Source organism: Squalius cephalus, assembly GCF_949319135.1.
Source record: "Squalius cephalus genome assembly, chromosome: 18".
Classification (NCBI taxonomy): domain Eukaryota; kingdom Metazoa; phylum Chordata; class Actinopteri; order Cypriniformes; family Leuciscidae; genus Squalius; species Squalius cephalus.
The window spans coordinates 11,087,551-11,099,953 of NC_137139.1; the positions used below are offsets into that span (position 1 = coordinate 11,087,551).

At 36.6% G+C, this 12,403-nt stretch overlaps 1 protein-coding gene across 2 annotated transcripts; it reads right to left on the reverse strand.

Annotated features, from left to right (window-relative positions):
- Positions 1–3,695: 3,695 nt before the first annotated feature.
- ngfa (nerve growth factor a (beta polypeptide)) lies at positions 3,696–6,050 on the reverse strand. Of its 2 annotated transcripts, none has more exons than XM_079848608.1 (2): positions 5,934–6,050; positions 3,696–4,477 (listed from the first exon to the last, which is right to left on the reverse strand). In XM_079848608.1, exon 2 carries the CDS (start codon positions 4,461–4,463, stop codon positions 3,774–3,776), a length of 690 nt encoding a protein of 229 aa, XP_079704734.1. In that variant the 5' UTR covers positions 4,464–4,477; positions 5,934–6,050; the 3' UTR covers positions 3,696–3,773. The 2 variants fall into 2 exon arrangements, with proteins under 2 accessions (XP_079704734.1, XP_079704735.1); XM_079848609.1 differs by having other exon boundaries at positions 3,696–4,474; positions 5,934–6,032.
- Between the last annotated feature and the right edge of the window lie 6,353 nt (positions 6,051–12,403).

Here is a 12,403-nt window from a genome sequence, read left to right on the forward strand (position 1 = left end):
CTCCACAATGTAGGCGAGTTCAGGTTTTATTATCATCATTAAGGTGACATTTGGTCTCCACCTGACCCACATACATATTCTCTCCCATGCTCTTCTTCTCTCTCTGTCTAAACTCTGTAATCAGAAAACATAAACATGTTCTTGTTGGGACAGTCTCTCACAGACTGCTGCCAGGACCTTCATTAATTCACGATGCCCATGCACGATTCCAGATGCCGTTCAGCGCGTGCTCCTCACCAACGGCTAGACCGCTTTGCTTTACATGTGATCTCCTTTATAGCTGGAGATGCACTATTAATGCCGATCTGTTTTTCCCATTGTATATCTTCTTGACGTGACCCAAGGATCCAGAGTGAGATTCTAGCCTGAAATGTCAGCTAGACGTTCCAGGTCATCTTGCATGGCAGATTGCACTATGAGTGCAAGTTTTGTCTCATTTATTTGAGCTCATTTTTATGATCCAACATGGATTGGAAAGGAAAGAACACGAGGGATCCCAGATAGTCCCTTAGTAGCCTATTCCAGGCAATACATTCATTTCTGAGCTGGAAACAGACGGGGTCAGGGAGATGCTTTTTTTGAGTGCCAACTCTACGTCAGTGGATGAACTTATGATACACCCTTGCACATCTGTCAGTACTGTATAAGAAAAACAGTTGTTGCTATGGGTTATAAACAGCTTCTCACTTCAATTTTACCTTAGTAAAAATTTGACAATGCATTAAATTGCTTTCATCAGCTTTAAAAAGGGACATTGCCAAAAGTCTGTAATAGTTTTCCAAATGAGATTCTTCATATCCCAAAACTAGATTTGCATGTAAAACATTATATAATCAATAAGTTATGACAGCATATGGTTTTACATTACTTTAACTCATCAAAATAAGTTAAGCAATTTTCAGCTTTTTTTGCACATTTTTTTTTTGGTCAGTTTAATGCAATTTATGTTGAAATTACTTAAGCATCCAAGTTGATTGTACTTAATTTAAGGCAGCAACATTTTTTTTTTGCAGTATACTCAAATGAATAGTGTTAAAGCTAAGCTGTTTAAAGGTAGCTAAAGTTTGTTACCGAAAAGCTACCTGTTGCCATTCTCATTCATCTCATCTGTGTTTTTCTTGGCAAACACCAACGGTTCTGGAAGTATGTGACCTGAATTCTGCTATCCGTACGATGTAACCGATTAGCTTATAGGGACTAACTGCTAAAAGTAACCAGACAACCTGGATCAGTTGGAGGGTTCAGTGCAAAGATGTAGAGGGAAAAAAAAATACAAGGATTTGTGGAATTGTTTTCCTGCTTCAAACTAAACCCTTGTGAAAGAGAAGTACCATTTATCATACTTTTTAAAAGGAGGAACTGAATGTAATGTTTTTGGACACTTAATTGCATTTTAATTGCATTTAATTTAAATTTAAATTTATATCAACTGCAATTAGTTGAACTTTAGTTCTTTTTTGTCCCACTTAAGGACATAAGTACATCTTTATATGTATTTTCATAATTAGTTATTTTTGAAATATGGTTAAAGTTACTGCTGAATGTACTGACAAGCTAGCCTGGTAATACCAGACTCTGCTACTTCACTTTGCTTCGTAGACAGAGTCTGGAATGGCATAACAGAGAAGTGTTTTCTCTCTTGCTAGGGGGCGCTTGTCTGAAGTTTAAAATCATTGGTTACCCGTAAGCCAATCACATAACGTTTGGTTATGGCGTGTGTTATGCGCATGCTCAGCCGCATTTAACTTTCACTGTAAACACATGTATGATGCAAAAACAAAACCATCGAGCGAAATACCGGAGTGAACATGGCTGTGAACGACTTTTGCAGGTTAAGTGAAGTAAATCTACGCATCCACGGTACAATCAGCGTCTACGTCACGGCTCTCAGCCCGCCCTCTGTTCGTTGATTGGCCCGGCTGTTTCCAGACCGGTGGCAAACAGAAAGCTCTGAAGCTGTCTCAGACTGAGTACAGAAGCGAAATGAAATTGAGCGGAAGTACGAAGTCTGACGTAGTCAGGCTACTGACAAGCATGTATGGTAAACAAATATACTTTAATGTAATTTCTATTGAAACCTTTATGTCATGTGTTTAAATATATTTGTAATTGCACAGTTGTAATGATGAAAGTGCAATTTAGTACATTTAAAATATATTTACTTTAAATGTAATATTTAATAACACAGCTAAATGCTGGTGCTTTACCCGTGCTTTAGTATGTTAGTCAACACATCAAAATAAGTGTACTTCTTTAAAGCAGGAGTAAAGATTATTAAAACATAATTTAAAATGTGCTTTAAAACAAAACATTAATTAATTTGACATTATTTCAAAGTGTACTTACTTAAAAGTGTACTTAAGTGTGTTGAAAAACAAAATGAACATTATTTGGGCTTTTATTTGAGTAATATTATATTATCTTAAGTACCCCCCCCCCCTCCCCAAATATACTTTTAAGGTTTAAAATGCACAAATGTTTAGAATTATGTGCATTTCTTTTTCACAAAGGGATACTGTAGCATGCAGAGAATATTTGAAATCACGCTCACAATGGAAGACTATAGGCATTAGAGTATTAGAGTATACTCTATGGATTAGAGTAGCTACGTGATTTGAGCTCAAGAAAAACAATATATGATGGTTTTCTTCAAACAGAGACTAACTCTGCTAGAACCAGCATTTATCTAATTTGCCTTCAGTAAAAACATCGACTCTTTCCACACTTTAATAATAAAGCATCCTACTTGTGAAACACTGCAACACTTTAATCTTTAATCATAGATTTAATAAAAAGTATAACATTTATAAAAACTGAAAATAAATAGCACACTCAAGACTTAAGTTATTCACAAAATGACGGTTAAATTGAGTCTGTATGCAACTCTTCAAACTATGGAAGCTTTCTGCCGCCACTGAATTAAAAAAAGGTAATTGCGACTTTTTAACTCACAATTCTGACTTCTTTTTCTCGCAATTGCGAGTTTACATCTCACAATTCTGACTTTATATCCTGCAATTGTGACTTTATAACTTGCAATTGCGAAATATAAACTTGCAATTCTGAGAAAAGAAGTCTGAATTGTGAGATAAAGTCACAATTATCTTTTATACTGTTTTATTCTGTGGCGGAAACAAGCTTCCATATCCAACACAATCTCATAGTAATTCTGAACTATCTTTACGTTTTGATGAATTGGTGGCTAATTCATATGAATTTGCATAATCTCATTTGTACATTTGCACAAAAATCCGCTTATGCCTTTGCTGACGGTTGTTTATGGATGGACCTTCATGCTTTTTCATACAAATTCATAAGAAATTTGTATCTCGTAAAATAGTTAGGCTTAGTTAACTGCTTTTGTTCAAAAACTAAGTTTGAATGATCATTGAATGAGATTACGACAGAAGCAGTCTTGCATTGACATACTGTAGTGAGGTGTTTTAATAAATAAGAGCATCAACAACACAACAAAAGCTTGCTTTATGTATACTGTATATACACATATATATATATATATATATATATATATATTTATATTTATATTCTGACCGTATAAACTATATAAATATGTCATGCAGTCCTCATAACTTAAACAACCAATAATTTACAGAGTGAGGTAGGGTAGGAGGGGAGTGGGTTGTGATGTCATGAGCAGAACAGAAAAGGGGCGGAGTCTCGGATCACCAGTACCGATGTTATCATTGACGGGTGGGAGGGGCTTGCGACAGGAGGCTGCAGTGGGTTGGCTGAGACACCAGTCAATACATCACTCAATGCCTCCATGAGTTGCGGCTGAGCACGCACACGCAAGCGGCGTTGATTCGGATGAACCTCCAGGCGATCTGGTTTTTGTAGGTTGTTAGCGCGCGCACATAGGTGTGCGTGTTGGTGCAATACGAGTTCCAGTGCCGGTTGTCAATCCCACGACAGCTAGAGGTTCCAGCTTTAACGCCGCTGGCTCCTTGACCTGGCTTGGGGGCCCCGACGGGTTTCGACACGCGGCATGTGGTCTCGTAGAAGAGTTGCTTCTTCACGACGTTGTTGATGCGAACGTGTGGCAGCACCGTGACTTCATTGCCCGCTAAGTCTGTGGCACGGGTCAGGTTGCTGACCCAGTGCTCTTCGCTGTCGCACACCGAGTACTCGCCGCGATGCAAGAAGTCGTTAGCCTTCCGCCGGACACGTGGGCGTTTGGGGCCTCCCGTTTCATTTTCCGTAGGGACCACGTCGCTGAACAGCACGCGAGGTGAGCGGTAGCGGCGCTTGTTGAAGAGTTTGGGGTCCACGGTGGGGATTTGGTCTTCATAATGCGAGTCCTGCTTGGATTGGCCGTGAGGCCTGGGGGAGTGTCGTGCTGCTGCGTGCTGATTGGCTGGCCCCTGCGCCTGGGTGTGGCCTCCCATGATGAGTGCAGCCTGGATGCTGATCAGGACGAGCAGGACCAGCGTCAACGACCTCATGGGCACTCGTCCTGCTGGCAAAGAGACAAAAACAATCATTGTCATGGAAGTGTGCATATTCATTTCTCAAGTTATTAGAAACAGTTTCTGTCTGTAAGGAGGCCTGGATTCCTGGCTGGTTAAAAGGGCAGCAGGAAAAAATAACTGCTCATATTGAAGATATTACTGAGCTATGCATGGAAGAATCTGGCATCGGTGTAATTTTCACGAAACCTGTCGAGAACGTGTCTAGGGCATATTTCACCCTAAAATCGAGAGGAAAAAATAGGAAATATTTTGAATAAAGAAAATGAGAAATGAAAAAATGTTTTAAGGCCATCAATAATTTTTTTTTTTTTTTTTCGTTTTGCAATTTTAATGTTTATTAAGAAAATCAGATTAAATAAATTAAATTACTTAATTACACTACCATTCAATATTGGCGGTTGGTAGGGTTTTTGAAAGAAGATTTACCAAGGCTGCATTTATTCGCTCAAACATACACTAAAAAAATTATATTGTGAAAAATAATTACAATCTAAAATGGCTGTTTTTTATGTGAATATATGTTAAAATGTAATTTATTCCTGTGATCAAAGCATAATTTTCAGCATCATTACTCCAGTCTTCAGTGTCACATGATCCTTCAGAAATCACTCTGATATGATGATTTGATGCTCAAGAAACATTTATTATGTTGTTGTTCTAAAGAATAGCATTGTTTAAAATAAAATTTTTTTGTAACAATATAAATGTCTTTACTTTCACTTTGGTCAATGTGGCTGGATAATAGTATTAATGTCTTTGGTTGCACTTTATTTTAAGGTGACGTAGTTGCATTGTACTTACTCAAAGAAGTACAGAGTAATAATAATTAACTACATGTACTTGTTAAAGAGTTATGGTAAGGGTTTGTTTTGGGGTTAGTTACTTATAATTATGCATAATTTACTGTTATTACTGTAGGAACTACATGTAGTAATGTGTAACTACGTCACCTTAAAATAAAGTATTACCATGTCTTTTAATAAAATTATAATAATTTTTTAACATTATGCATTCCATTCTCTCTCTCTCTCTCTCTCTCTCTCTCTCTCTCTCTCTCTCTCTCTCTCTCTCTCTCTCTCTCTCTCTCTCTCTCTCTCTCTCTCTCTCTCTCTCTCTCTCTCTCTCTCTGTGTGTATGTATGTGTGTGTGAGTGTGTACTTGTTTAACTACTTTTGATGGCCAAATGTATATGACACCCAATTATGACACCCGACTCGACTAGTGAGGACATTTTACTGGTCACCGCTAATTAAAAAGCATATAAATCATATTTGAATTTGTATTCAAATATAGTGTTTTGCGCATATTTCTGTGATTGGTAGGTAGGGGTGCGGTTAGGCAATAGAAAATATCATTATGTTGAGATAAAGTCAATGAAGTCTATCCAATGCCATCACTAATATTGTGAAACAATATTGTGTGTGTGTGTGTGTGCTCACTGACCTGTGAAATGTTCAGAGTTGAAGTGAGGGCCCAATGGGCTGCTAGAGCCAGAGTCCAGTGCAGGCTGACCCCCAAGCGCCTGCCATCAGGACTGGCCTGTGTGTCTGCTTTTATTCTGTAAAACACACAAACACACAGAGAGTGGCTCGTTAGGTACAATAACATGCAAGTACATCCGTTCAGTGGTCTGATATATTCTTCAAATCTGCATACGGTCAATGAGGAGTGAGTTATACATATTCTGAAGTGTTTACAGTCTAAATTGAACCTGCAAACATAATTTTCTCTCAGTATTCACATCAGAAATGATGTGGCTGCATGAACTCAGTGTGCAACAGTAAGGTCTTCACAGAGAAATCGATTTTTAACAATAAAAGCTATGTCTAAATGTCTAAAATAAATGTAAAAAAAATACAATACCCCACAAATACCCCATACTCTTAAAAAACTGATATATTGATTTTGCAATGAACTTAAAAATATATTGTTTTTATATTTATAATCAATTTATAATTTGTTTTTATTTGCAATGCAATAATTCTAAGTGAACAAGTTTTTAACTTAACTTTTTCTATATTGTACTTATTCATCTTGGGGCTGATTGGTTTGTTTCTTGTCTTTTTTATTTTTGAAAAGGACAAAATAAATGAGGAAAATACTTCACAAAAAGGTCAGGGTTAAGCTTTATCTACCCATATGCTCACCCGGGCCATGAGCCACTTCAGCTGCCTGCAACGTGCAACCACCTGAAGTGTCATTAAAAGTGTGAAATTTTACACTTCATAATGAGACCTCTGCCCCATCTGAACCACACACTAGAACGTGTTTCATTAGAAACCATCCATCAGGCTGAGCTTTCTGAATTGACATTAAAATCGCCACATATGGAAGCTTTAATAGAGTTAGCAAAAACAAGGAATTCATTAAAAAGAGAACTCAATAACCAACATACCTTATTATTGCGTCAACAACAATACATAATGTTAAATTCAGTACAATCCAACTAAATTGGATTATGATTAATATTACCTGCACAGCTTATAAGCAAAATTTCCAAAAGCAATCCAAAGCAATTTAGTTCTAGCCCCTGCAAACATCATCAGCCTCTTCCATATTTACACCACAAATAAGAAACTTCCACACAAAATGTATTGTGACAAAAGGAACCAAGTAAACGGGTTCATTTAAAGTCAATATATTTTGAAAAAGAAAAAGAAAAAGAGAGAGAGAGTCCCAGCACAATCTAGTGTACTGTAAAACAGTCACGGATTGAACACAGAGAGACGAGCCTGTTTTCAAACACTGCCACTCTATTTATATAAGGTGAAGCCAAAGAACAGGCGTAATGCCAAATCTGTGCTGGCATAATCTCTAGGCTTCCTAGTGTGCAGACTTGTAATGGTTATTGTGCAATAATAGTAATAATGATCAAAATTCATTGCACAGCATCTATGCAGGATTCATAAAGGTTTGATGGTGGGATATTTTTAATAATGTGCAATGCTCACAATCAAATCATAAGCATGAACTGAAAATGCAACCCTCAACTTTGATAATCGGGAGAATAGTGAGCAGATGGTCTGCAATCTGCACACCGTTGCTTTCAGCTGATCACACTTTGTGTGTGACTGCGTGACTATGTGTGTATGTACTGTACTTGAGTAAAAAAACAGAAACAGGCTGTTTGCACTGAAAAAAAAGTTTTTTTTCTTAACCAGAATCAGCATCATTACTTCAGTGTCACATGATCCTTCAGAAATCATTCTAATATGATGAGTTTCTGCTCAAGAAACACGCACAGTGTAAATATGTGTGTGTGTGTGTGTGTGTGTGTGTGTGTGTGTGACAGACATACAGACAGATAGATGGATGGACTGATAGACAGTTAGATAGATATTGTAGATCAGGGGTGCCCAACCCTGCTCCTGCCGATCGACTGTCCTGCACAGTTTATCTCCAACCCTAATCAAACACACCTGAAGCAACCAATTAACATCTTCAGGATCGCTTGAAAATTAAAGGCAGGTGTGTTTGATTAGGGTTGGAGATGAACTGTGCAGGACAGTCGATCGGCAGGAGCAGGGTTGGGCACCCCTGCTGTAGATAGATAGATAGATAGATAGATAGATAGATAGATAGATAGATAGATAGGTGGATAGATGGATGGATAGATGGATAGATAGATAGATAGATAGACAGACAGAGACAGACAGATAGATGGACAGACGGATAGATGGATGGACTGACGGATGGATGGATAGATAGATAGATAGATAGATAGATAGATAGATAGATAAACAGACAGATAGATAGATAGATAGATAGATAGATAGATAGATAGATAGACAGACAGAGACAAACAGATAGATAGATAGATGGATAGACTGAGAGATAGACGGAGAGATAGACAGACGGACGGACGGATGGAACGGACGGACGGACGGACGGATGGATGGATAGACAAACAGATAGACAGAGAAAGATAGATAGATAGATAGATAGATAGATAGATAGATAGATAGATAGATAGATAGATAGATGGACAGACAGATAGATAGACAGACATAGATGGATGGACGGACGGATGGATGGATAGATAGATAGATAGATAGATAGATAGATAGATAGATAGATAGATAGATAGATAAACAGACAGATAGATAGATAGATAGATAGATGGATAGACTGAGAGATAGATGGAGAGATAGACAGACGGACGAACGGACGGATGGATGGATGGATAGATAAATAGATAGATAGATATATAGATAGATAAACAGACAGATAGATAGATAGATAGATAGATAGATAGATAGATAGATAGATAGATAGATAGATAGATAGATAGACGGAGAGATAGACAGACGGACGGACGGATGGATGGATAGACAAACAGATAGACAGAGAAAGATAGATAGAAGGATAGATAGATAGATAGATAGATAGATAGATAGATAGATAAACAGATAGATAGATAGATAGATAGATAGATAGATAGATAGATAGATAGATAGACAGACAGAGACAGACAGATAGATGGACAGACGGATAGATAGATAGACAGACATATAGATGGATGGACGGACGGACGGACGGATGGATGGATGGATAGATAGATAGATAGAAGGATAGATAGATAGACAGATGGATAGATAGATAGATAGATAGATAGATAGATAGATAGATGGAGAGATAGATGGATAGATAGATAGATAGATAGATAGATAGATAGATAGATAGATAGATAGATAGATAGATAGATAGATAGATAGATAGATAGATAGATAGATAGATGTGCTTTATTCACAGTCACCACTAGAGGGCAAAACTGCACTAACATTTCATCCACACATCTGGGGAGTAAATGGAGGCATTCATTGTCACTAGTTCAACTCTGCACATGGCAGCAAGGCATAGACTAAACTTTCCAGCAAACAAACAGGCCGGAACCAGAACTTAAAACAATAAAGCGATACAGCCGCACATACTGGCTGTATATGTTTCGCTGTATACGTTTTGCAGCTGAGGGATTCGGCTCACAGACTGAGGCCGCACCCATTGTTTTGCGTCTGGGGCTGCTCTCACACACATGATGTTGCCCAGATGTCACCTAACCTTGCTTTCAGTGAGAAGTCTGTCACACAAGAGAGGAGAAGGTCTTAAGTGTCTGGATTGCACAGTGTATGAACGCCAGCATCTAAATAATAGAACATGACAATTTAATGTAGTTTGTAGTGTCATGATAAGATTAACAAAAACTCTTGTTTACATCAAATGCTGTAAACACATTGTGTGGGCTGTTCTTTGTGTTTGATCATTTGTTTAAGTTTGAACTCAAACCTGTTGAGGAATTTTTCAGGTTCAATCAGCAGCATTTGTGGCATAAGGTTGATTACCATAAAAGTTCATTTAATACATCTAACTGTATTCATTTCATTTCATTTTTAATAATCATAATCTTTTAATAAACAGTGAAGCCCATGTGAAAGGGAGTGCGCTTAATTGTATTGAATGTGCGCTTGTAGTGTACTCCAAATTTTTTCATTGCTTAATGTACATCTTTACTTGCAGATAATATTAATGAAATGAAATGCCACTTACAGTAAGGGCACTTAGAGAGAGTTCACTTTCATGACTGTTTCTTTACACACTTAAGTGCACTTTTAAAGTTCAATTTGTAATTAAAAGTTTGACTTTAAAGCACATTTTAAAACATTGTTTTAATAATATTCTGTCGTGTTTTAAGTGCACTTTTTTGATGTGTTGACTAACATACTAAAGCACATGTAAAGACTAACATACTAAAGCACATCTAAAGCGCTTGATTATAACTTTAACTAAAAGTGTGTTATTCAATATTATATATAAAATGGACTAAATTGCAACTTCATCCAACAAATGTGTAATTCCAAATATATTAAACAAGGCACAATAGAAGTTACATTAAAGCGTATTTAACGTATATTAATGTTTCAAAGACAATAGAAGATAATTCGGAAATACATTTAAAGATGTACAAATGCCCCACTTTCCCACAAGTACAATCAACGTGGATGTGTAAGTAATTTCAACTTCAATTACATTAAACTGACTTAAAAAATTATTTGAATCTTGTATAACTAATAAAAAAGTAAAAAAAAAAAAAATTGCGTAACTTATTTTAGTGAGTTAAAGCAATGTAAAAATATATGTTGTTATAACTTACTGATCATATAATTTTTTAAGTCAAAAAACTTAATGCATTTCATATCAGTACTTTAAAAGTACTTCTTTGCCATGACAACAACTAAACCCCCTTAAAACAACCATAAAAATGACGAGAACAATTTTACAGCTCAAATAATACACACGTTTTAACCGAATATTAATGGTAGTGCTTTTATAAAATTATAAGCTACACATTTCTGCTCTCCAAAAATTGGCCCCATTCCCTGCCATTATAAGTGTGTCACAGATGTTGCTTAATTTGTTTTAAACCTGAAAAGTTGTCAACTTCTTTCATAACCTTTGTCACAGTTTGAAGAAACATTATGGCTCTGACCGACACTTTTGACCCCAACACATTTTAAGTAACCTGATTATAAAATGTTATGATTCTTATTTCGAAAGTTATGGAGCGGCTGCTCTCTTGTACCGGTTCAGAAACCCCCACCAGCACATGTGCAGCATGTATAAACACACACTCATCAAACTGATACACAACGACTAGCCCTCTAGTCCTGTAGCGCTGAGTACACTTTGTATTCGAATGCTACATAAATTAGCTCCGAACTCCCTTTGGCGAAACCTATATAAACACACCGCGCGGCGCAGCCACCGAGGGTCAAAATGGTTTACTGAAGACCTCCAACCCGCGCTGCTCAGAATGCACTTTTTCTTCTCTCACAGACTTTCCTAACGTCTAACATTCATCACATGACTTTAAAACACAGGCTGGCACCTGAATCAGTCTTTGCCAGAAATTGGTGATGACAGGAGGGGTTTTGTGAGAGATTAAAGTGGTTTGAGGTTTGTGGTTGTTATCCATTCTGTTTATTTTAATGTTAAAAATAACACAAGCCATCATGGCCTACCTTCCTGTAGAGGAAAAGAAAAAAGGAGGCAAGAGGGAAGCTGATCTGCACGTGTAAATGCAGATATTTACTTTTAGTTTTCAGTGCAAATAAACATTTTAAAAAATACTTAAATGTTTTTTTTCCCCTCAAAACATTCTTTTTTTTTTTTTATGAGGCGCTGAATATTTGTACTTAGAAATCAGTTAAGTTTCATTGCAATTGTCCTGCAAAATGCTCCAAACATGCAAAGTTGGTTTATGACATAACTGCAATAAAGTAGCCTATAGTTAACAATCACTTGTTCACAAAGTGCCATGGGAAGTCAAACTATCTTTACTTAAGATTTTCTTATACTGAAAATGTTAATTTCCTGTCATCTCTTGATATATCTGAGAGCAGGTTTTTCCTAATATCTGTCATTATTAGCAGAAAACATTTTACACATGGGGGAAATCAATCAAGTCAATAATTCAAAAAGGTTCATAATTTAAAGCTCTTTCTTGGCCTTATGAAAAGTAACATAGTTCTTGTAATGTTTAACTGTAGCATTTGTTACAATAAGAATATAATTACAAGTAAGACCATTGCTCCTCATCACCATGGTAAGGCCAATGCTAACTTTTTTCTTTCTTTTTTAACTATAGCATTTATGAAAAATAGCCTCCTACACAGTTAGAAACTATTGCTTCAATATGCCACAGTTGTAACATAAATCTTTAGTGAAATGTCTATTCCCTTAACAGATATTGTAAATTCTACAAGTTAGTCAAAAATTTCCATAATAAATACAATGGAATGTGCTAAATTCTTTTAAAGGTGGTCATGAGTAATTTAAAAAGCTGTCTGATTTAAGTTGGAGATCGGCCTTTTTAGTTTATGTGGCTGTTTTAGATCATGTTTGAATTTCTCCAAAGC